General features: G+C 40.4%; 1 protein-coding gene across 7 annotated transcripts in view; it reads right to left on the bottom strand.

Annotated features, from left to right (window-relative positions):
* MTUS1 (microtubule associated scaffold protein 1) overlaps positions 1-24,029 on the bottom strand; it is a 114,154-nt gene that overhangs the window by 68,419 nt on the left and 21,706 nt on the right. For 2 of the 7 annotated variants that reach the window (XM_015144825.3, XM_077943107.1), the window contains exons 3-5: positions 11,341-11,502; positions 3,196-3,330; positions 631-669 (exon numbers count right to left, since the gene is read on the bottom strand). In XM_015144825.3, the coding sequence (XP_015000311.2) occupies positions 631-669; positions 3,196-3,330; positions 11,341-11,502 (336 nt within the window). Of the gene's footprint in view, positions 1-630; positions 670-3,195; positions 3,331-9,390; positions 9,596-11,340; positions 11,503-24,029 lie in introns of those variants that run through there. The other 5 variants (XM_015144829.3, XM_015144828.3, XM_015144827.3 and 2 more) reach the window with 5 other exon arrangements.

The following is a 24,029-nucleotide window of genomic DNA, read 5'->3' on the forward strand; positions in this document are numbered from 1 at the left end:
AGTGCTGGGATTACAGGTGTGAGTCACTGCAACCAGTCTGTCTGTCTGTCCGTCCGTCCGTCCATCCATCCATCCATCCATCCATCCATCCATCCATCCAAAGTACAGGAATCGCAGTGAAGATATTTTGTGAAACCTTTTATGGCTTCTTGAGAGACACAAAGTTTTAGATTCTCAGCTGTGGTTCAAATAGCGGAGGCTGCAGGCTGTCTTGGGAATGTAAGTCCAGTGAAAGTGTAAAAAAGAACATAAAAATATAGGCTGCTGAACTGGGAAAAGGTGCTAAAACCAAATCTTGAGACCACTTAGCAATTAAGGAATATCCAATTTCAAACTAGCATTTATCTTGGGAGAAGTACATTTTCCATCTCATTTAGACCACATTAACAAAATCAGTTTTTAAGAGACTATAATTAACTGTTAGCAATAAAATGTCCTTTTACCATTCAGAACGCCAATCATGCTTACCGTATTTTAATGCTATGTGACCCATCATAAAAAGTCATGTTTATACCTCAAATTGGAAATTCTATTTATAAGCACCCCAGTAAAAAATCACTGTAAATAGTTGTAGTAACATAACTTTACAAAAAGATTCTTTTTATCCCCATCCATAAAGTGGTCACTCACCTGCATTAAGAGCTGTAAATAAATTTTTTCTCGAAGGACCTAAGATATAAAAGAAACATGTAAAATATACACGTTTATTTGACATATCACACAAAAACAAACCATGCTGATAAGAATTATTTTCAAAAACAATCAATCTCTAAATTCCAGGTTCCAGGTGGGAAATATTAGTGAGATTCAACCAACTTTTATCAAGCGCATTTTAAATATAAGATGATATTCCACATAACATCCAAAGGTTTCAGAATGATATGCAAGTCGTCACCACAAATTAAATAGCATCAGTTTTAATATGAAAAGCCAGTGTTTTTTCAGTCAAGAACAGCTGAAGTTCAAGTTTTAACAGTGCTGAATTCACACACTGACTGTGCACATATGCTCTTCTGCTGCCAGGAGAGCAGAGGCCAGACTTGATGAAGGACAGTCACTCCTGTGTGCTTTCTGAAACTACCCGTTTCTATTCAGCTATGAAGAAAAATAGAAATATTACTGTATCCGTTTTCCTCCAAACTGATACAATATAAAATCAGGAGTGGTAATAGGTACCGAGCTGTAAGTCACGAAAATCTATGCACACTTCTACTTAACATGAAATAGTTGTTTCCAGCACATCATCATCTACAGATTAGTTACAACAGCTACCAGATTCTATCTGAAATTTTACACAGATGATCATCTCTTAAAATATGTGGCTGTTATCAAAGGAAAGCACTGATTCCCACTCAAGTAAAACCACTGCAACACAAGAACCTATCAATTCCATAGTGAGGCATTTTAGAATTCTGAGTCTCCTGTTCTACAAAGCTGTCTATGAAATCTCATCCTCTGAAAGTCATTTTAGTATCAAAGTTCCACGGCATTAACTTCGTTACTGCTGTGTGGATCATGGGGCTTTATCATCATCAATAAAAAACCACAGTTTTCCATTCTGATGTCAACCCAGCACGAGGTCATCTGGTGCCTCTGAAATTTGATTAAATCCCTAGACAGACGACTACCTGCTGCACACCAAAGAATTCAACCCACTCCTAAAATTCATGCCTATTTTCTCTTCAATTCAGTACAAAGAAAAGGTATTGACATACATTTACCAGCCTCAAGTTACCATATGATCCTTTAAACACACACAGAGACACACGTTAATGAGGATACTGTGACAGAGCAACACCTTTTAGAAAGTTCCTAATAGATGTTAACAATCCAAAGAGTTTCGGGCAGGTTAACCCAGTAATTCCTCCTTCTGGGACATTCAGAAGTAACCAGAATCTGAAACAATGAACTATGACTCATATTTGAAGAGTTTCATCTAAGTATTAATACACCCCAGTAAAAGTCAGAAGTTGTCCAGCATAAACTAAACTGGGCAACCACAGAATTTGGCAACAGTGGACTGTTGCACGGCCATTTAAAGTGAAGAAGCTCTCATGATATACTAACTTAATAAAAAGCAAGATACAGAAGAGTGTATTCATTATTACCCCAGTTTTGCTGGAATAAAAACAAAACAACACACACATTCCGAGGAAAAAAGTCAGAAGGAAATGTGACAGCAATTGGTGGTTGACAGAATTAAGGAAGACTCTTTGTTTCTGTGTTTTCCAAATTCTCTAACATAAATGTGGGTCTCATTTTATAGGTCAAGTTTCTCATTCACAATTATTCTCTCAGGCTTCGGTTAAGCTTCAGTTCACTAAGCACACAGAAGGCTTTTTTTTTTTTTTTTGAGATGGAGTCTCGCTCTGTCACCCAGGCTGGAGCACAGTGGCGCGATTTCGGCTCACTGCAACCTCTGCCTCCTGGGTTCAAGCAATTCTCGTGCCTCAGCCTCCCGAGTAGCTGGGACTACAGGTACACACCACCATGCCCAGCTAATTTTGTATTTTTGGTAGAGATGGCGTTTTGCCATGTTGGCTCGGCTGGTCTCGAGCTCCTGACCTCAAGTGGTCCACCCATCTTGGCCTCTCAAAGTGCCGAGATTACAGGCATGAGTCACTGCGTGTGGCACAAAGAAGGCTCCTGATGTGCTTTGGGTCCACTGAGACAAAGTTGCATGAAAACATTGCACATTAAGTATATACCACATATTTTGTAAACCTGAAAATTACTTTTAATAGTCACAGCAAATACAGGGTGAGTGATATGAGAAGGAATAGAGATAAACAACATTTAGAGGAAGAACAGTGTGTTGGACCAAAGACATGAAGACACAAGTACAGTAATAAACACAAAACCTCTACCCTGATGAAAAGTCATCATGCATTTCTACTCCTTTCTATCTCACTCTTCTACGGCACTAGTTTAGAATTATTTAACTCTACAAGTTTTGTTATTTTGACCTTATACCTTTGTTCTGCCTGCTGATTTACATGTAGTGATTTTTAACTACAGAACCTACCAACTCTCAAAACAACGATTTCTTCAGTGTGAAAATGTATTATATCTCCTTTCTCAACACATTTTTAATCATTGTTAAATATACTATAAACCTGTCAAAATTTAACTTTCTACAAGCCAAAGACTTTAAGCGTCTTGCCCTCCCTCTTCTAACCACAGTGACAACCATACCTTTTGGAGGAGTTTTCAGCAAGTGAACATGAGCCCTGGATACCAAAGGCTTCAAATAAAAGGATCCTGAGGAACCATTTTGAAATGCTGGTTTTGGAGGTTTCTCCTCATATTTGATGACAGCGGCATTACCAGCTGTAACAAAACAGAAAAGGACACTTTATCCTATAAATACGGTTTCAAACTTCCACATTTATTCCTTTGTTCTTGAATCAACAAATGCTCAATAAGCACCTATGACATGCCAGTCATTACTGAACACTGGGAATACAGTGTGGATAACAGGTAGCTTGTGTCCTCAGGGATGCGAAACAAAGGCTGTAATCGGAGTGACCATGCATCCTGGTTAGCTGGGCACGGTCCAAGTTTATGCATCTTGTCTAGCTCAGCTTTCATTCCAGACAAAAGTTGGAAAAGAAATAATACAGCCATTCATGCCATGTAACAAGAATGCCCCAGGTGCAGCTAGAAAGAGCATCCAACTCCACGGGGACAAGAAAGAATTCACGCAGCCAGCTAGTTAATGACACAAGAACAGTAACATACAGACTCTTTGGTAGCTATAAGGATGAGATCTGGTTCAAATCCTCGCTGCTACAGCAAGGAGTTAAAACGCCAACTTCTGCCCTGAACAAAGGAAGTTTGTTCCAAAGCAAACTTCATGTTTTACTCCAAAGCAAAAGCAGAAAAGGGAATCTCACCTAAATAACAAAAACCGTCTTCTGTATTATGTGTAAAAATTTCCCCTCCACCAACCCAGACTGGATTTTTTACTGTTTCTCTTTTTTTTTTTTGAAATGGAGTCTCACTCTGTTGCCCAGGCTGGAGTGCAGTGGCATGATGTCAGCTCACTGCAAGCTCCACTTCCCGGGTTCACGCCATTCTCCTGCCTCAGCCTCCCGAGTAGCTGAGACTACAGGTGCCCGCCTCCACACCCGGCTTATTTTTTCTATTTTTAGTAGAGACGGGGTTTCACCGTGTTAGCCAGGATAGTCTCGATCTCCCGACCTCATGATCCTCCCACCTCAGCCTCCCAAAGTGCCGGGATTACAGGCGTGAGCCACAGCGCCCAGCCTGTTTCTTAATAATCATCAATATCCAATTCTAGGCACCCAATTCTATTCTACTATTCAACACTTATAAATTTCTTTATTACCAACTTTGATCCCTTTTCTCACTTTACTCATTTAGCAAAGGGTTAACATAGCTACCTTGTTTACAAACACATTCTAAATGTGAGGACAGCTAGAAATTTTTCACTCGGCTAAACTATTCCAACTGCTACAACAGTGCTTATACACATCACATTCAAACTTTGTACAGGCATGCTATTATTTTCCCCTAATCCACACTCGGTCCCTGTACAATGAGCCATCTGTTAATTGTTCTTGTGCCCAAATAACATTCCTAATATTAGGTCAAATCGACACAGAGCCTTCCCTCCTGCTGAGAAAATTCTGTCAATTTCCTGTTCTTTTTTTCCAATTCTCACCTCCTCGAGAACCTAGAGATTTGGCTTTTTGAAAGTTGACAGGAAGCCAAATGGGAGTGACAGTATTAAAGATACTGCTATTATAACATTCAACAGAACCCTTTTTAGATGTTCATATAAAATAGATATTGGGTTTCAATGAGCATTTTAGCTTTTGTGAATCAAATCCAACAAAGAAAACGAGAGTCTTAACCAAGGAATTGTAACAATCTGGATTTTAGTCTTACTTTTCTTGAAGCTATATTTGATTATATTCAGCAACAAATAAGTCACTTATTCATATTTTAAAAAATTAAACTGAGTTCAATTTACAAACCTAATATGAAATTGTGTGATTCTAAATTCATGCTTTTCCTTTCTAAACTTTAGACACAAAGGCTCACGGTTCACAAAGAGATCAGTAAAAAGATTTTCACTAAAGTAAAGGACACGTTCCTCATGAGGAATGATACTCCTGTCCCTTGGCTGTCACACGTAGAATAGGAGGTGGTGTGCTGGAAATCAGCTGTCTCACTGCCACTTTTCAGACTCAATACGACACTAGATCCACCTGGCACCAACTTCGTAACACACAACATGAAGTCGGAATCTATACTGCAAGGATAAAATGTCTGCATGTGACTCAGGTACAAACATACACGCATTTATGTTTTACACATATTTACATGAAAGCTATATATACAAGATATATATTCATATACTCTATGATCAACGATCGTACATGCTTTCTGCCTTACTAATGGCAGGCACAAACTGTACTGAGCTGAATATAATTTTATGACTGACACTTAATATCTTTCTTTCAATCTCTACTCACTGTACTCTAGGCCGGCCCACTGCTTTCTAGTAAACCCCAACATGAGGCATAATGCTCTTCAAATATTTCCCCTGCCCTCTATTTCTGATCCTAACATGGCAACTGACTGGGTATCCTGATGCTATCTAAATTTTCCCTCAGCCAGAGTCGTTATATCCAAACAATAAAGTCCTCAGCGGCAACAGTTCCAATATAAGAGATGCATAATAGTTTCGAGCAACGGAACAGGATGTAAAATACCCAAGTTCTGGTGCTGACTTGGCCACTGCCTAGCTGTGCTGAATCACCTATCTATGAATAAGAAGGGTCTGAATATCGGGTATGGGAATAGACAGCACATTCGCCTTCACAGGGGCCCTACTAACTGACTGTGGTATTCAGTCCCACTGAGGCTGGAAGCATCCTCAGAATCATCCTAAAGACAGTGTTCTAGAGAGCCATGGACACTAAACACTGCTGGCTTGAAGAGACAATACGTAAAATTTTCCATGTGGCCACACACTTCTCAACCTGATCTAGTATGTAGTTTAAAACTGCCCCTTTGTCAACTTTGGTCCCAACTGTCTCAATTATGCCAGAATAATAGATTCTCTGGAATCCTATCTTCATTTCTCCCATGGCCAAAGTGTGTTTCAAGTGAAATAAAGGAGCTGGTGAGACTAAAAGGAAAAATGAAGGGATATTCTCAGAAAAGCCCAAGCAGAAGAAATGATTTTCCTATTAGAAAAGTGCTTCTCGGCCGGGCACGGTGGCTCACGCCTGTAATCCCAGCACTTTGGGAGGCCGAGGTGGGTGGATCACGAGGTCAGGAGATCAAACCATCCCAATTAACAAGGTGAAACCCAGTCTCTACTAAAAATACAAAAAAATTAGCCAGGCGCAGTGGTGGGCACCTATAGTCCCAGCTACTCGGGAGGCTGAGGCAGGAGAATGGCGTGAACCCGGGAGGTGGAGCTTGCAGTGAGCTGAGATCGCGCCACTATACTCCAGCCTGGGTGACAGAGCAAGACTCCGTCTCAAAAAAAAAAAAAAAAAAAAGAAAAGAAAAAAGAAAAAGAAAAGGGCTTTTCAGGCTTGGCACAGTGGCTCACAACTGCAATCCTAGCACTTTAGGAGGCCAAAGTGGGCAGGTCACTTGAGGCCAGGAGTTCAAGACCAGCCTGGCCAATATGGCAAAACCCTGTCTCTACTGAAAACACAAATATTAGCTGGACATGGTGGCAGGTGCCTATAATCCCAGCTACTCAGGAGGCTGAGGTGGGAGAACTGCTTGAACCCAGGAGGCAGAGGTTGCAGTGAGCCAAGATTGCGCCACTGCACTCCAGCCTGGGTGATAGAGTGAGACTCCATCTCAAAAAAAAAAAAAACGGCTTCTCATTGTTCCAGACTTTTATCTGCAAACTACCATTCATACTACATTCTAACATCTAGTGAAAATTCACTTTTATTACATTATGTATATACACACAGAGCCAACATTCTGTTCATTTCTTGAATTTTATGTGAATCAGTTTAACACTCCCCACTGTGCCAGATCATCTGCCCACCTGGCTTAAAATCCAAGTACTACTGAAATCTAAGCTCTTGAATTTCAAAAGCAAAATCACTCAACTATATCATAACAAGAACGTCTCACATATACCCTAGAAAAACATGAACAGAGAAAGAATGAGAACAAAGTTAACAGTGGTTTGGATAGTATTTCCTTCTTCAATAGTCCATTCAGAAGTGTGCAAGTACTAACATGTTTTGTGATGTAGAGCCTAATGAATCGACTGCCTGTTCCTCATCTTAGCCTCACCCATGACAGACATCACTAGTTGAACACAAAACTTTCCCTCTGAACCTGGAGGCACCCTGAGAAACCACTGACACTATCCTACAGGCGAATTCTTATCCACTAACTGGTGTTGGCCACTAACCAGTGTTGGCAGGTGAGACAATTTTCTCTTGCCATTCCTGTCGTGAGAGAAGAAAAAAAAAAAAAAACAACTAAGGGTAAATAAGCCCCACCCTATTCTTTATCAGCTTATTCACTTGAACAACTCAAAACACGGTCCTGCCAAACAGTGAGGCCCTGTTTTATTGCAGTGAAAAGGGTCAGAGACATTTATTGCTGCAAGGACTTTGAAGATGACCCAGTCCTCCCTTGTCATTGATCAGAGGAGAGTATGGAGGCCGGAGGCTAAGAGAAGAGAAAGATTGTCCAACTTAACATGAGTTAGTAGGAAAACTAAGGTGGGACTGGGCGTGGTGGGTGGCACATATCTGTAATCCCAGCGCTTTGGGAGGCAGATGCAGGCATATCACTTGTGGTTAGGAGATCGAGACCATCCTGGCCAACATGGTGAAACCCCATCTCTACTAAAAATACAAAAATTAGCCAGGCATGGGAGTGCATGCCTATAATCCCAGCTAATTGGGAGGTTCAGGCAGGAGAACTGCTTGAACCCGGGAGGCAGAGGTTGCAGTGAGCTGAGATCACACCACTGCACTCCAGCCTGGGCGACAAGAGCAAAACTCCATTTAAAACAAACAAACAAACTAAGGTGGGCCCAAGGTTAGTGCCCTTTTCTACATGTCACACCCCTCTCAGCCAGGGCTGGCAATGAAGGTGAAGGGAAAGAACACTCCATTTCTTTTATTCAGTCTCCTTCTGTTCCTTGCATTTCCAGGAGAATGCAAATAGCTTTGGTCTGCACCTCTTACATTTCCCCTACCATCTGGCTCTCAAATATAAACATGGTTTTGTGGCCAAAGTGGAAGAGGAAGTAATGTCTTTGAAACTTATTTTCCTGCTAACATGGCAAAATTATACACTCTCCCAAGAGCCCCTTCTAAATTGCACAACAGTCCCCAAACCTTCAACTCTGTTCATGACAAACAATATATCATTTATTTTTATCCAGTGACTTTAATGATCTTAAAAACTGGATGTTAGGTATCTGAGCACGAAACAGCTTATAATCTTTAGCTTCTATAAATGAGTACATTTGGTATAAACACCATTGTGAAATGTTTTTACACTAATATCCAAAAGGATCAAGATCATAACTTTGAAATTTTCTACACTTAAAAGAACACACACAAAGAACCTCCTAAAATTCCCAAATAAGAAAAACGTACTGTCTTACGTATTTTGATTCGGTCGTTTAAAAAACTTAGTAACGTTATTTCTATAGGATCCCAAAGTTCCGAGAACCCAATGCTAATTTTACAACAGCACTATGTTGTATCAGAAGTTCTTAAATGATGCCACTAACAATATCACATCACAAAGAAACAAGCAGACAAAGCAAGAAACCACTATTCGTTAAAGGGATTCAGATACTTAAGCCAGTATAAATCAGAACACCGATCAAAAGAGAAAGTTAATTCTTCACATGACCATCCATTATCAGAAGCAGGAAATTTTCAGCGCAAAATGATTTTTTCATGTTTTGAGGTAGCCTTTAAATGTATACATGTTTAATACTTTCAGTTACAACTCAGGAAAACAATCAAAGATATGATGTTTCCATTTTAATTTCAGAAAAGTATTTTTCTACACTTGCACAACTACCAGCTACATACACACAAAAACTAGTTATTTAATAGGAAACTAAACCATCAAAAAGTCTTTGATAATAGGATAATTTCATGTGCCAGAGCATGAACGATGCTGCCGAATTATATCAAGAGTGCCAAAACCCATAAAAGAGACAATAAAATTGGTCCTACACAGAAGCATTCACATCTTAAATATACATTCAAAATGCCCCCCAAATACTACAATTACCATAAATTGCAAGTTACAAAAATAACAGTCAAGAGATCCTAAATCCATTTATTGAATAAAAATTTAAGCATGCTTACGAAGAAAAGAAACCAGAAATCGTCAACCTACTTTTTTTCCCAGTAAACGTGGCTAACAAAGGAATTACACAAAGGCTGTACGATCCCACGAGCAGCAGAGTCAATAAGGTAGCATCATAGTGCCTCTCTGAACCAGGCGGTGGGGTGAGGGTAGAATTGATAAAGATTTTGGAAGAAATATCAGTTTCTGTACAACTGCGAAATCCTCCTGGTACAGTCATTTAAAAGGATCAAAGCAAGCTTAAGCAGGAAACACTGCAGCCATGCTCCCTCTCATATCCCTCATGCTTGCTCTTAGTGAATTCGAATGGAGGAAAAAAAAAAAAATGTGTAAGCTCCAAGGCACTACACAAAACAGATTAAACCAGCTAGCAAATCAAACTAAGAAAGAGACTCATTGATCTGAATGCTTAATCCGCCAACAGGAACACATCGCCACTAGACAGGCTCTGTGGGTGTATGGTAAACCCCTTTGTTAAAAGACAAAAAGGAATGGACAAAAGCATTTTACAACCTCCTTAGGAGCATCAGACATGGTACCGAAACGGTGGCCAAGTCAATGTGGATGTCGACGGAAAACGCGGCGCTATGGCACTGCAGATTGTGTCTGTTTCAAGTGCCACAAATTCTGTTGCCACAACAGTTTTTCTAGAGCATGCTGGTGATTCTGTTTTGGCAGTTTGTTTTTAAAATTGCTTTGCAAGACAAAGAGAGCTTAAAATAATACATGTGTGAATTACCTTTTCAAATTCAGAGTTCTCTCTTACATGCAAGCCTGATTTTGTGCCACAACTTCAAAATTCAAACAATAAAGCTGATAATAATCCTGTTTAATTTCAAGTCACATATCCCAGTATTTCTGAAGGGCCAGGGTATGCAGCTACTTACTCTGAGTCCAGCTACTGCTGCTAGGTGACCCATCGGAAATGTGCTCATTAATTCAATGCCTTCTCTACAAAAAATGCTTTCTCAATTCCCTCACATACCTGCTGCGTGATTTTGGACCAGTGACAGTATCTCTGAGCCTCAATCCCCTCATATATAAAAATCAGGATAACAGTAGAAGGCACTTGAGAGGAAAAGATAAAAGCAAATATGGACATCCTAAAACACTGCTCCACACCCAGAGGAACCTTGTGAGTGAGCATTATTACACTTTGTCCCCATCTCCTCACCCAAAAGAAGAAACTGATCTGTCAAACTGGGGAGATCAAATTGCTGCTCCTCTCCATACCCTTGTGTCTGGTTTTATTAGTATTCTCATCATCCATGAAAAATACCTTCTTTTTCTCCTCCACTATTTTTTTTAGAATAAGGGCCATTTCTATTACATCCTATGTCCCTCACTGCACCTATCATGGTGTCTGTGCACAGCGGGCACTTCAACATTAAATTTATGAATTATTTCGTGGGGAAGTATAAAAAAGGAAATGAGAAAATAAGAACCAAGTCCAAATACATCTTTGGAATGAAAGAGGTATCTCAGTAAGTTCACTCATTTATACACAGAAAATAGAACTCAGGTTAACTGAAAACTTTAACAAAAGTCTCCTGAGTTTAAAATTTTTAGAATGAGGATTCAAGTTATATTAGTCATATTACACAAAATCTAGCATCCAAAGATACCACAAGAGATAGTCTTTTGCAAAGTAAATGAAACTATAGCAATCTTTTTCCTGATTCCAGTTAGATTCCAAATCCCCTGAGTTGCTACTCTTAACCCTCCAAAACACCATTACTTCAGATGATGCACTTTAGAATCCTTCATGCAAAAATATACTTTAACACACAATTATTTCAAGAGAGTTTTTCAAAGAATTTGTTTTTTTTTCTGCCAAACTTTCAGAGCAACTCCAAGGAAGCAGTATGCATATTTTTCCTGAAACCCTAGAAACAAAAATTCTAATTATACGCAGAGCATTCGCTTTTCTTGCAATGACTGTTTCCACAACCCCTGAAGTGTGATATAAAGTTGACTTACAATTGTTGCTGTAAGTGCTCAGCTCACTGTGGGTGCTGGCTATTGAGGGGGTGCTTCCTGTCCTCCGCAGCGCAGAACTTTTCAAAGATGCTTTGGATTTAGGAAGTGGTCTAGACAAATTCACCCATGATGACTGTGCAGTTTTCAAGGATGCAGGTTTTCCTTGGGGTTTAAAACAAACAAACAAAAAAAGTTTCCACTGCTATTCATCCTGAAAGCCGGCACTTTTTAAGCCTGTAAACTCAAAGTTCTGCACTAACAACAAAGTCAAAACACAAAATGAATATTCACGATCATGTAACTTCAGACGAAAGATGAAAGCTTCATGCAGACGTGTTTATTTTTGATCATTTAGAGGCAGGAGAGCAGAAATGATGAGGCAATTAGGATATGAGAAGTGTGGCAGTAACCCTGTCTCCTAAAGTAATTAACTCACACATGTTCTCTGAAGGAGAAGATCAATCAGAAGAATCGTGAGAAAGCAGATTTTGGCAAAACTGAAATCAAAGAATAAACAAACTGATATGACCTCCCATACTGTTGACTAAAAAAAAAAAATTCCATTAGCACAATAGGCTATCATATAAGAAATAAATAAGTGGAAAATTTTAAAATCACCCAAGCAGAAAGAAAAATGCAACTTGATAAGAAAAAACTTCATTTGAAAAATGCCTAATGTTCTAACACCAGGTGGTGCTATACTATTAAGATTCTTTTTTTTACTCTCACCTTTTCTTCTTTATTCTCCACAGTTTATTTATTCTCACCCGCAGTCCTGTCTTCCTTCTGAATCTCAAGGCTACTCGTGTTTTAAAGTACTTATTGAGTACTTTAAGTTTTCATCTTGGACCGACATGGTCCTGTTTATGCTGATTATAGCGCCATTGTTTTATTATTATTTTTTTTAATCTCATTTTGTTGCCCAGGCTGGTCTCAAACTTCTGGCCTTAAGCAGTCCTCCTGCCTCAGCCTCCCAAACTGCTGGAATTACATGTGCAATCCACCCCACCCAGCCATACAGCCCTATTTTTAATTTTTTTTTCTAGCTTCAAACCATTGAAATCATCTTTTCTTCCACAGATCCCCGTATATTCTAGCACTGTCTCCCAGTGCGACCAGTACCACCTAACAGAAGTTGAAAAGGACCTTTGATGAAAATGATATTGTTGCGTATCACTAAGGATCCCGTAAGTGAGTCAGGTAATGCTGCCAGAAAGTCATGCCCATTGCTTTGTTCCAGCGATTTCGCTCATAAAAACCTCATCCTAATGGAGAAAAAGATGCTGAAGCTCCTCAGGCCTGGCATGTGAAGTGACCGCATTAAGCTCCCATTTCAGCTCCAGCCTCACTCTTGTATTGCTCTTCAACATCCACGTGTGCTCTGCTCCAATCAACCTAGCTTTCTCTCTGACACCAGGGCACACCGTGTGCTATTCTATTAATATTCCAACAGGCGCATCATTTCTTTTCAAAGAGCTCTTCTTCCTCCTCTTTTTGAATACTTATTTAACCCTTTATATCATTGTCTAAACTGTACTGGACTACTAAAATCCTGTCCTTCCATCCCTTCCAACTCCATTGTGTTAATCTCCTGAATGTGAAAATGAAGGTCATGACCCAATCTAAAATTTGGGATTCTCCACTATGCACAGCATGTGGCCCAGGACAGCTTTGAATGCTGACCCGATACAAGTTCATCAATTTTCTTAGAACATTATGAGATTTTTTTGCTATTTTTTTTGTTAGCTCATCAGCTATCATTAGCGTATTTTATGTGTGGCCCAAGACAATTCTTCTTCCAGTGTGGCCCGGAAGCCAAAAGATTGGACACCCCGATCTATAGGATGGTGATCTTAGTTTCAATCCTTTTATTTAACATTAATTTCACAGGCTTAAAAGGCAATGTAGGGTTGATCCCTACCCACTTCTTCCCGCTTAGGCCATGCCTCCACCCCTTCATACACACACATCCCTTAGTGGTTTCTCTCCAGTCATTTCACTCTATTCTTCTGCTTATGTACATTCTTCCGACTGAATGGCCTCCTTTCTATCCCCTCCCCTATTTCTGTCCAGTGAATGCAAAGTCAGCTCAGGCTTCTCTTTTAAACCCTTGCTACTCATTTGCAGCTCCACCCTAGGCCTACTGAATCACCACCTGCAGTTCCACAAGATCCCCAGGTGATTAAAATGCACATGGAGTTTCTGAAGCACTGTTGAGAATCAGGACCTCTTTGTGAGCTTATCCTGCCAGGACACCATCTTCTGTGTGCCATGGACTACACCTTGCTTTCTGCTCACACCACGTACTTGCTTCTATCACAGCATTTGCCCCCACATTCCTCTTGGACCATCTCTAAGGTTCCTGAGATCAGGAAGAGCACCTGATTCAATTCGGGTCCTCAGGAACTGGCAAAGGTCTAGCATGGAGTGAGCCTTAATAAATGTTTCCTCAACAAATTCGTTTTTTTAACGCCAAGAGTAAATGATGTATTTTGAAAATGTGTTCGCCCATCACCTGCATTGAAGCATTCAGTGCTTAACCCATTTTCACAAGTTTATGTGTCTCTTCAGTCTATTGGAGACTTTTTTCTTTACACCCTTTACAATAATTAGCAACTGTGAGATGGCAAATACCCATTTTAAAAATTTATGTTTAGCCACCAGTTTTACTTGCTTTAGGAGGAACAGAAAAATGGATTTTTAGAATATAAATTTACCAAATTGCTGCCCTTTCAGGAGAAACAATGATGAGTCATCATCATCACAACTGATAAACAAGGGTGGGCAAGGAACAGATCAAAATGACTGGGCCACAGCCACAGGGCAGCCAAGGCTTCCTACATTTTGGAAATCCGCTTATTCTTCAGAAATACATGCCTCGTAGCTTTGTTTCTAAACACACCTTAGGTTTGCAGACATTACTGTGTGCGCCTTGGAACTACTACAGAACACCTGTACCTTCACACAGCTGCACTAGAGGAAAGCTCTGCACCCAAATATCATTTCCCTGACCTCCCCTATCTCACTGGCACCCCCATCCAGGCCCACCCCCTACACCTAACGGCAGCCAGTCCTCGCCAAAGTCTTCCCTTCCCAATCCCACCATGACTCTTGACTAATGAGCACTGAGGAGAACAAAATAAATGCCGATTTCACCAAAAGATTAGTTCCTTTGATAGTGAGAATAATCCTAACAGTGTGTGACTATTACTAACCCAGTTTATAGATGAGAAAACTACTTAGGTGGTTAAATGGTGTACCTGGGTCACATACCCAGCCGGTGACAGTAAGGCCTAGAATCCAAGTGTCTAACCACCCGCCCAGGGTTCCCTGGGCCATGCCACAGAATACAAGCATCTCAGTTAAAGAAGTGTGAGGCTTGGACGCAGGCAGAGTTCAGACTGGAGCTCTTACTAGACAGGAGCTCCTACAGCGGAATGGGGAAAACAGTGCGCATGCAACAAAGACATTTAACTATTTCACCAACAGTTCCGACGTTTAGCTTAACAGTAAAGATGACCTAAAGTCGTTTTAATTGGATTTCATACCAAGCAATAAAATATGCACATCATAAGCAATATTAAAAGTCAAACATAGCAATATTAGGTTAACTGAGAGACTGCAAGTAACCCAGGCACTAAATTCTTAAACAGTGAAATCAATACAGGACTTCTCTGAATTACAGTCCTGAAAAGATGACATTTACCACCTCATATCGTATTGTGTAACTTATCCCAGATGTGAAAGATAAAGATTTAAGATCTACTTGCCAGGATACCATTGACCTCAGCAGTTTATTTTAAGCTCATGCACTTAGCATAGACTTACATATAGACAACAGATTTGTTTTTATTCTGTAATTATAACCATCTTTTATGTAGGGAAAATCTGGAAGGAATAATACTTCCACTTTGCCTTAGATAGTAACACAGACAGTCTACTGGATTTGAAGCAAATTTTCATTCATCAACCAATTTACTAGAACACTCACCTCAGAAAACCTGAGTAAGTGTACCATATTTAACAACAATAAAAATCAGTAAAAGACGCCTAGCAAAACTAAAATTTCAATGGAAAGATAAAGTGAACAACAGGATAGTGTTAATATTAATATTATTCTATTCTGTAAAACAAGATGGTAGAATGGTGCTTGCCAGGAGCTGGTGGGGAAGGGAAATGGGGAGTTGTTCAACGGATATAAAGTTCCAGTTATGCAAGATGAATACGTCCTGCAGATGTGCTGTATAACACACTGCCTATGTTTAACAACACTGCACTGCGCACTTAAAAATGTGTTAAAGGGTAGATCTCGTTAGGTCTTCTAAGAAAGAAGGAAAAGAAAGAAGAGGCTGGGCGCAGGGGCTCAGCCTTTGGGAGGCTGAGGTGGGCAGGTTGTGAGGTCAGGAGATCGAGACCATCCTGGCCAACACGGTGAAACCTCGTCTCTACTAAAATACAAAACACTGGCTGGGTGTGGTGGCGTGTACCTGTAGTCCCATCTACTCGGGAGGCTGAGGCAGGGGATCGCTTGAACCCAGGAGGCACAGGCTGCAGTGAGCCGAGATCACACCACCGCACTCCAGCCTGGGTAACAGAGCAAGACTCCAATTCAAAAAAAAAAAGAAAAAGAAAAAAGTAAAGAAGAGAAGAAATGAAAACGAAGAGAAGAAACAAACAGGACTTGGAGGGAGCAGTGATAGCTATGAGATGTGGGAAATAAAGGAAGGAGACCAAATTATACATGAACACTGAGAAATTATCATATTGGCTAGAGAAAAACTCAGAACTAACCCGGCTGAGGGGGTTCCAAGGCAAAAATAAAATTATAGAAATAAAGTTCCATTTTGCAAACCCCCTGCAAAAAGAAAAAACATATTTTAAGTTTGTATTTACCTGTATGTTGAAAAAGTCCAAAAGGCCGTACCACAATTTTGTGAGACTAGTAAGAGGTACAGCAGAGTCAGACAAGGAAGAACAGGGAAGGTGCAGAAATGATAACTTTTCCTTCATACTTTATACGCAAATACATTAGTCCACATGAATTTTAATTTTACAATGAGCATATTTTATAATGAAACTATTAAATATTATTAAAGTCAATGGGGTCAAATTTAATCAGATAAGACACCTAAGACAAAGAAATCAAGAAAGGATAAAATTGGATTGATAAAGTAAGTTGATTTTAATAATCATTTTTATTTCTGGTCATCTGTAATCATTAGTTATTCTTCAATCTTTTTTTATTTTACAGTACTAAAAGAAAAAACAGACTCAATATTTTAACTGATGCTTTGTAATGGCTATCATAAAAACAGTCGCTTTACTACTGGAAAGTTCATCATGTTACCCTCATGGGATGTTTCCTAGGACTGGACATTAAAGCCCAAGAATGAACTCCTGAAGGGTGTCCTTTGTCTCGACCCTCATGTTAAATGATTCAGTCGCCAGGAGAGAGTTCCCAGCACCCTCACAGGTATGTAGTGTAATCTCTTAGCAATAATTTGGCCTTCTCCATTCTTGAAGGAAAGCCTAGGGAAGAAGGTGGGTCCCACACCACTCACAGATCACCTTTAATATCATGACAGCAATTTCCAGAGCCACAGAAACATCTACCAAAGCAACTTCTCATCTCTCAACTATCGCCTAGAGGCAAAGGAATTCAGCACTAACATACACATATTTTTAAATTTTTGTAGAGGTGGGGTCTCACTATGTTGCCTAGGCTGGTCTCAAACTCCTGGGCTCAAGTGATTCTCCTGCCTTGGCCTCCCAAATTGCTGGGATTACAATTGTGAGCCACCATGCCAGGGCTTAATATATTTTTCACAAGACTATTCAACATTGAAAAGGTGACTTATTGTTTATACATTTGGTAACAATTTATGGATTCTGAAGACGAGTTTTAATTAGTTAACAAAGAAACACTGACTACTATATTATCTATATCAAAAGACACATATCCTTTTTTTTTTTTTTTTTTGAGACAGAGTCTCACTCCTTCACCCAGGCTGGGGTGCAGTGGTGCCATTATGGCTCACTGTAACCTCCGCCTCCCAGGTTCAAGCGATTCCCCTGCCTCAGCCTCCTGAGTAAGCTGGCATTACATGCACACACCACCACACCTGGCTCATGTTTTTGTATGTTCAGTAGAGACGGGGTTTCACCAGGCTTGTCTCAAGCTCCTGACCTTAAGTGAGCCACCTGCCTTGGCCTCCCAAAGTGCTAGGATTACAGGTATGAGCCACTGCGCCCGGCCAAAACAGATCATCTTAATAAAAATCTGGACAACAGATTCACATGAAGATGTGTGTTACCCAAGTATTTATGTGCTTACCTAGTAAGGCAACTGCAAGTAATCACAAAGTTCAAACATACACAGAGCCAGAAACACCTGACATCCTGCCATAGAATTAACTACCAGATGTTCTCAGTAAAAACTGTAAACTAGAGAAAACATCAGGTCTCATCATAAGATATGTTGTTCTGTAGTTTATACCGCTTAGTAGGAACACAGGTATCATGGGGAAGAAGAAGAAAATGCGGCTGGAGAAGTAGGTAGTTTACAGTTGGGTGAGATATGGCACTGAATGCCAGACTCATAATTTTAGACCTTAATGGTTAGGGATGGATATGGTGGGAAGATGTGTGTTGCGGGGGTTGGGGAGACTGAGGCTTTCTTAGCATTTACATCAGAACTTGATTGTGTGGTAGCAGTGTGCAGAACTGACTGAAGACTGAAATCAGGGAAAAAGGAAGCTAGTATACCGGCACCTGCCAGGGTTAGAGAAGTGAGAATTTTAACTAGAAAATGAAAAGATTATTGAGGTCCATTTGAAATATATCAGTAAGGCATGCAAGTTGCAAGGCCACTAACTACTAAGGTCAGAAACAGAAAATGCCAAATTAACAGACACAGTCAAAATACAAGACATGAGAATATGTATTTTTTTTCCAGTTAATTCAGAGAATGTTTCCAGCTATCATTATAACTTGGGTTTCTTAAACACAACTCAACTACATAGGGACAGTTACCTGTAGAGTAATTATCTACAGTAACTAGCAATTATTACAAAAACAGGGGAAACCTAAAAGTGACAAACAAGTTAACAGTAAGTTACAACAGAAACAAATTATACATACTCAAAACCGTGTTTGCAGGTCCACTTCCAATTAAGCTTAAGGGACCAAATTCTCTCAACACTAAATATACACGTTTAAGAATTTAGCTTCAATGGTAACCACCGTATAAGTATTAAGTAAACCTGATGGGCTTCTTACCAAGTAAGTATTACACAAAATCCATATATTTCCTATGTGCCAGGAAAAAACAGAAAAAGAATTCCCTTAGTCACAAAAAGGAATTGCACACATAGACACACACACATACGCACTGTTTCTATGAATAAATTTATCAAAAAGTGCTATTCTGTTGTGAAAATTATAAAAATGAGAAAAAGTTCTGAACAAGTGTACACATGTGAATTCTTCCATGAATGGATATTTTATGGAATACCATTCCAATCTGAACCTGTATGTGACTGCTTTTAAATGGGGGAAATTGAATTTTTAAAACATGTTAAAGTCATCTAGAATAATTAAGAATAGCCAAAAAAAATTTACAACAGAAAAACATTAAGACTACAATTCAACAACAAAAATACCAAACAACCCAATTTAAAAAGTGGACAAAGGACTCAAATAGGCTTTTCTCCAAAGAAGATAACAAATAGCTCCTAGGTACATGCAAAGATGCTCAACACCACTAGTCACTAGGGAAATGCAAATCACAACCACGATCTCTGTAAGATACCACTTTGTACCTACCAGGATGATATCATCAAAACAAACAGCAAAAACAAAACATTAACAAGTGTTGGCAAGGAAACGGAGAAACTGGAACCCTTGTGCACTGCTAGGGGGAATGTAACATGGTGTAGCCACTGTGGAAATGGTATGGTGGTTCCTCCAAAAATTAAACCTGAAGTTACCACATAATCCAACAACCGCATGTCTAGGTACAGATCCAAAAGATGTGAAAGCAAGCCGGACGTGGTGGCTCGTGCCTGTAGTCCCAGCACTTTGGGGGGTGGAGGCAGGGGATCACCTGAGGCCAGGCCAGGAGTTTGAGATCGGTCTGGCAAACATGGTAAAACTGCATCTCTACTAAAAATACATAAAACATTATCTGAGCGTGGTGGTGGGCACTTGTAATTACAGCAACTTGGGAGGCTGAGACAGGAAAATCACTTGAGGCTGGAAGGTGGAGGTTACAGTGAGCTGAGATCGTGCCACTGTACTCTGGCCTGGGCGAGAGAGCAAGACTCTGTCTTAAAAAAAAAAAAAAAAAAAAAAAGTGAAAGACCCGAGCAGGTATCTGTACAACCATCTTCTCAGCAGCATCATTCACAATAGCCAAAATGTGGAAGCAACACAACTTTCACAGGCAGGTGAATGAATGAACAGAAGGTGGTACAGCTACGCCATGGAATATTCTCCTGCCTTAAAAAGGAAGTTGACACATGATACAACATGGATAACATTGAAGACACGGTGCTAACTGAAATCAGCCAGTTACAAATAATGTATGATTCTCCTTCATGATTACTAGAATAGTCAAACGCATATAGACAGAACATAGAATGATGAGTGCCAGGCGCTGAAAGAAACAGAGAACTGAGGGTTAGTAAAATGGACACAGGATTCCAAAGGGAAAACAAAGTTCTGGAGATGGATACGGAGGATGGCTGCACAAAAACATGAATGTACTTAATGCCACAGAATTGTACATTTAAAAAAATTGTTCAAGTGGCACGTTCTGTGCAATGTATGTTTTGCCACAATTTTTAAGTTAAAAAAAAAAAAGGAACTTGTGCAAGTAGTTAGAGTACGATATTAAAAAAACAAAAGTCTTACTGGAATAAAACCATACTGACACCATTAATAAGGTGGTATATAAATCTCAGAAATATAAAAATTCAGGATAGGGGCCGGGCACGGTAGCTCACGCCTGTAATCCCAGCACTCTGGGAGGCCGAGGCAGGCGGATCACGAGGTCAGGAGATGAGACCATTCTGGCTAACACGGTGAAACCCCGTCTCTACTTAAAACACAAAAAATTAGCTGGGCATGGTGGCGGGCGCCTGTAGTCCCAGCTACTTGGGAGGCTGAGGCAGGAGAACGGTGTGGACCCAGAAGGCGGAGCTTGCAGTGACCCAAGATCGCACTCCTGCACTCCAGCCTGGGCGCCAGAGCGAGACTGTGTCTCAATAAAAAAAAAAAAAAAAAAAAAAAGGATAAAGGAGGTATCTTAAACCAGCAAAAATACTTATTGGTGATATTAAGATATGTGAATTATCAAATTAAAATTTGAGAAGCAGAACGGTATAGTGGTTAAAAGCTAACAATCTCAAGGCAGATCGTCTAGGTTCAAACCCGGCGCCACCTCACACTGCCTAGTGAGCAGGTTCCTTACCACTCTGCACTTCTGTTTTCTCATATGTAAGAATGGGGTTGATAGGAGTAGTCCTTATCTCACAGGTTCTTGTGAGAATTAAATAAATTTATAATTTTAAAATGCTTAGGCCGGGTGCAGTGGCTCACACCTGTAATTCCAATACTTCGGGAGGCCGAGACGGGCGGATCACAAGGTCAGAAGATCGAGACCATCCTGGCTAACATGGTGAAACCCTGTCTCAACTAAAAATACAAAAAAAAACTAGCCGGGTGCGGTGGCGGGCGCCTGTAGTCCCAGCTACTCGGGAGGCTGAGACAGGAGAATGGCGTGAACCTGGGAGGGGGAGCCTTCAGTGAGTGGAGATCGCGCCACTGCACACCAGCCTGGGCAACACAGCGAGACTCCGTCTCAAAAAAAAAAAAAATGCTTAGAATAGCATCTGGCACAAAGTACCATACAAATATTAGCTATTAGTGCTCACCATCCACCAAAATAAATTAAATTGGATTACAAAGCAAAGGGCTTAAGATGAAACCATAAAACACAATAATTAAATATAGGTCAGTCTTCTTTTTGAGTAGGAAGCATCTTATTATGCATAAAAACACAGGAAAAGATAAAGAAAACAAGATATTTGACAACACAAAAGTGAAAAAAAATTAAGAAATCACCATATGCAAAATAAAAAGACATAAAAACAACAAGCAAGGAAATGAACAGCAGCAGATCAACAAAAAATCCTATGCCCCTAAAGGTAAGCGAGCAAAAGCTCTCAAAAGAATGAATAAAAAGAGTTGATAACTTTTGTTTTTTCAAGCTCACTGTGTCTAACACCTTTCCTGGTGAGCCAACTGTCATTCCTAATCCCCATCTCCATTGCTTAACCTCATAGAAAAGTTTAAAAAGTCAAATACTTGCTTCCCCATCTTTCATGCCAGTAGGGGCAAGAGCCAGATCTGGTCTGTGCCAATCAGACATAAGGATGAGAGGGCGAGCGGGGAGCTGTTGAATGTGCGTCCCCAATAAACGAAGAGAGGAGGAGGTCCCTGCCCCGAGATGCCGCCCTTTGCTTCCAGCCTTTGAACACAGTCACAGGAAGTGGTGGCATGCACACGGAACTCTTAGTAGCCATATTTTAACTGAAAAGCCAATGACAAAGCCACACGCTCACGTGAGACAAGCGGAGAGGCAGAGAGAGGACATTTCTGAATCGTCAAACCTGGCCTGCCTCTAGCCCTCCCGAAGAATAAACACACACAGCCTCTGGTTGACGTCCACCAGTTGGGTTTCTGTCGCCTGCTGCAAATTGTGTTCTTAACTGCGCCATTCTCCTGCCAGCAGTATTGGATGCAGTTGTGGTTCTTCCTTTCTCGTTGAAAGGCTTTCCTTATTCGGCTTCTGGGATGCCCCTACCTTCCTGCTGTTCCTTCTTGACTTTGGAGAGTCTAGGGAGCATCCCAGAGCTATCCTTGACCTGTGCTCTCTACACTTACTGCCTTGGGGATCTCATCCAGTCTGGTGACTTTAAATATCCTCTATATGGTGCTGAATCCTAAATTTATATCCGTAGACCAGATTTCTCCCATGCACTTCAAACTTGCATATCCAGCTTTCTACTCCACAGGGCCTCTTATCAATCATTTCAATGTAACTGAGTTTCAGATCTCCCCTTCCCAACATCTATGTTTCCACCATCCAGTCTCATTCTCAGGTAAAGGCTGCGTCATTCTTCCACTGCTCACACCAACATGGTCATGGTCATCCGTGACTCCTCCCTTTGCTCTCACCCTCAATCCAGTCTAAGCAAATCTCACTGGCTTTCCCTTCAAGCACACACCTAGAATCTGACCAGGCCCCACTGCCACAACCTGGGTCCCCAGAAACCATAACCTCCTGCTGTCATCACAGCAACCCCTCCTAACTGATCTCCCTGTTCCTACCCCACCCACATCCAGTCTACTCCCAACACAACTATCAGAGTGATCCCATTAACATTTAAGTCACTCCAGTTCAAAGTCAAAATCCTAATTATGATTTTCAAGACTATACATGATCCATGCTGGGCACGGTGCCTCACGCCTGTAATCCCAGCACTTTGGGAGGCTGAGGTGGGTGGATCACCTGAGGTCAGGAGCACGAGACCGGCCTGAACAACATGGTGAAACCCTATCTCTACTAAAAATACAAAAACTAGCTGGCCATGGTGGCAGGCACCTATAATCTCAGCTACTCGGGAGGCTGAGACAGAAGAATCGCTTAAACCCGGAGGCAGAGGTTGCAGTGAGCTGAGATCGTGCCATTGCACTCTAGCCTGGGTGAAAGAGTAAGACTTCGTCTCAAAAAAATAAACAGCAGACACTGTCTCCATTATATACATAAACATATGTGCATGAGAATATGCCAAAAAAAAAGGTACCAAATAGTCATAAATTTTTAAGCTAAAAGCTATTTGGTGGTGGTAAGATGACAGGTGTTTATTTTCTCACTTTTAATTTAAAATGCTATACCTTTAAAATAGCCTACTGGGATGAGAGTAAACTTGACAAACTATCCAATTTGCCTGGTCAAATTCAAGACACAAGAAGTAAAGAATAAAACAGGGCCCCGCATCCCTTTCTTGATATTGACATTGACAAGGGGCTCTCGGTCAGCCTCTTCTTCGTTGACTGCCAGAAAGCCAATCTGTTGTGTTCTAATCACCTGCTGGCCCTCCTCTGTATTTTCACTCCATCTGTACTTACTTTGACCGCAATCTCTACATTCTATACTATGAGCCGTAACTCAGAGTACTGAGAGAAAAATATCTCAATCCATGTACATCCTCCTTATTTTTCAGATCTCGGGGGGCAAAAGTTAAACAGCACAAAGCATCAACATTAAACCAAGTCTGGCCCCTACCTATTTAAGAGTGTAACTCTGTTACACTATATAATCTCCTATCTTACAGAAAGAAAAAAAGCAAACTTTGCTATTTGTAATTACACCCTCATTCAAAATCCTATAGTTCTTTTTATTAAATTTTACTATTATAAGAACAAATGTGATGAGAGAAGAACTTGTCAGCTCTTCCGTTTGGCAGTTAATACCAAGAAGGCAAAAACCATGTCTTACGCATCCCACAATCCCTCAGTGTCTGGTACATGACTTATCTAGCATACGCTCTCCATCTATTAAGTAAACATGTTGCAGAACACAGTGTATTTCAGTAACACTCTACATTTATATCTTGCAAATG

This window comes from Macaca mulatta, chromosome 8 (assembly GCF_049350105.2).
Source record: "Macaca mulatta isolate MMU2019108-1 chromosome 8, T2T-MMU8v2.0, whole genome shotgun sequence".
In the NCBI taxonomy this organism is placed as follows: domain Eukaryota; kingdom Metazoa; phylum Chordata; class Mammalia; order Primates; family Cercopithecidae; genus Macaca; species Macaca mulatta.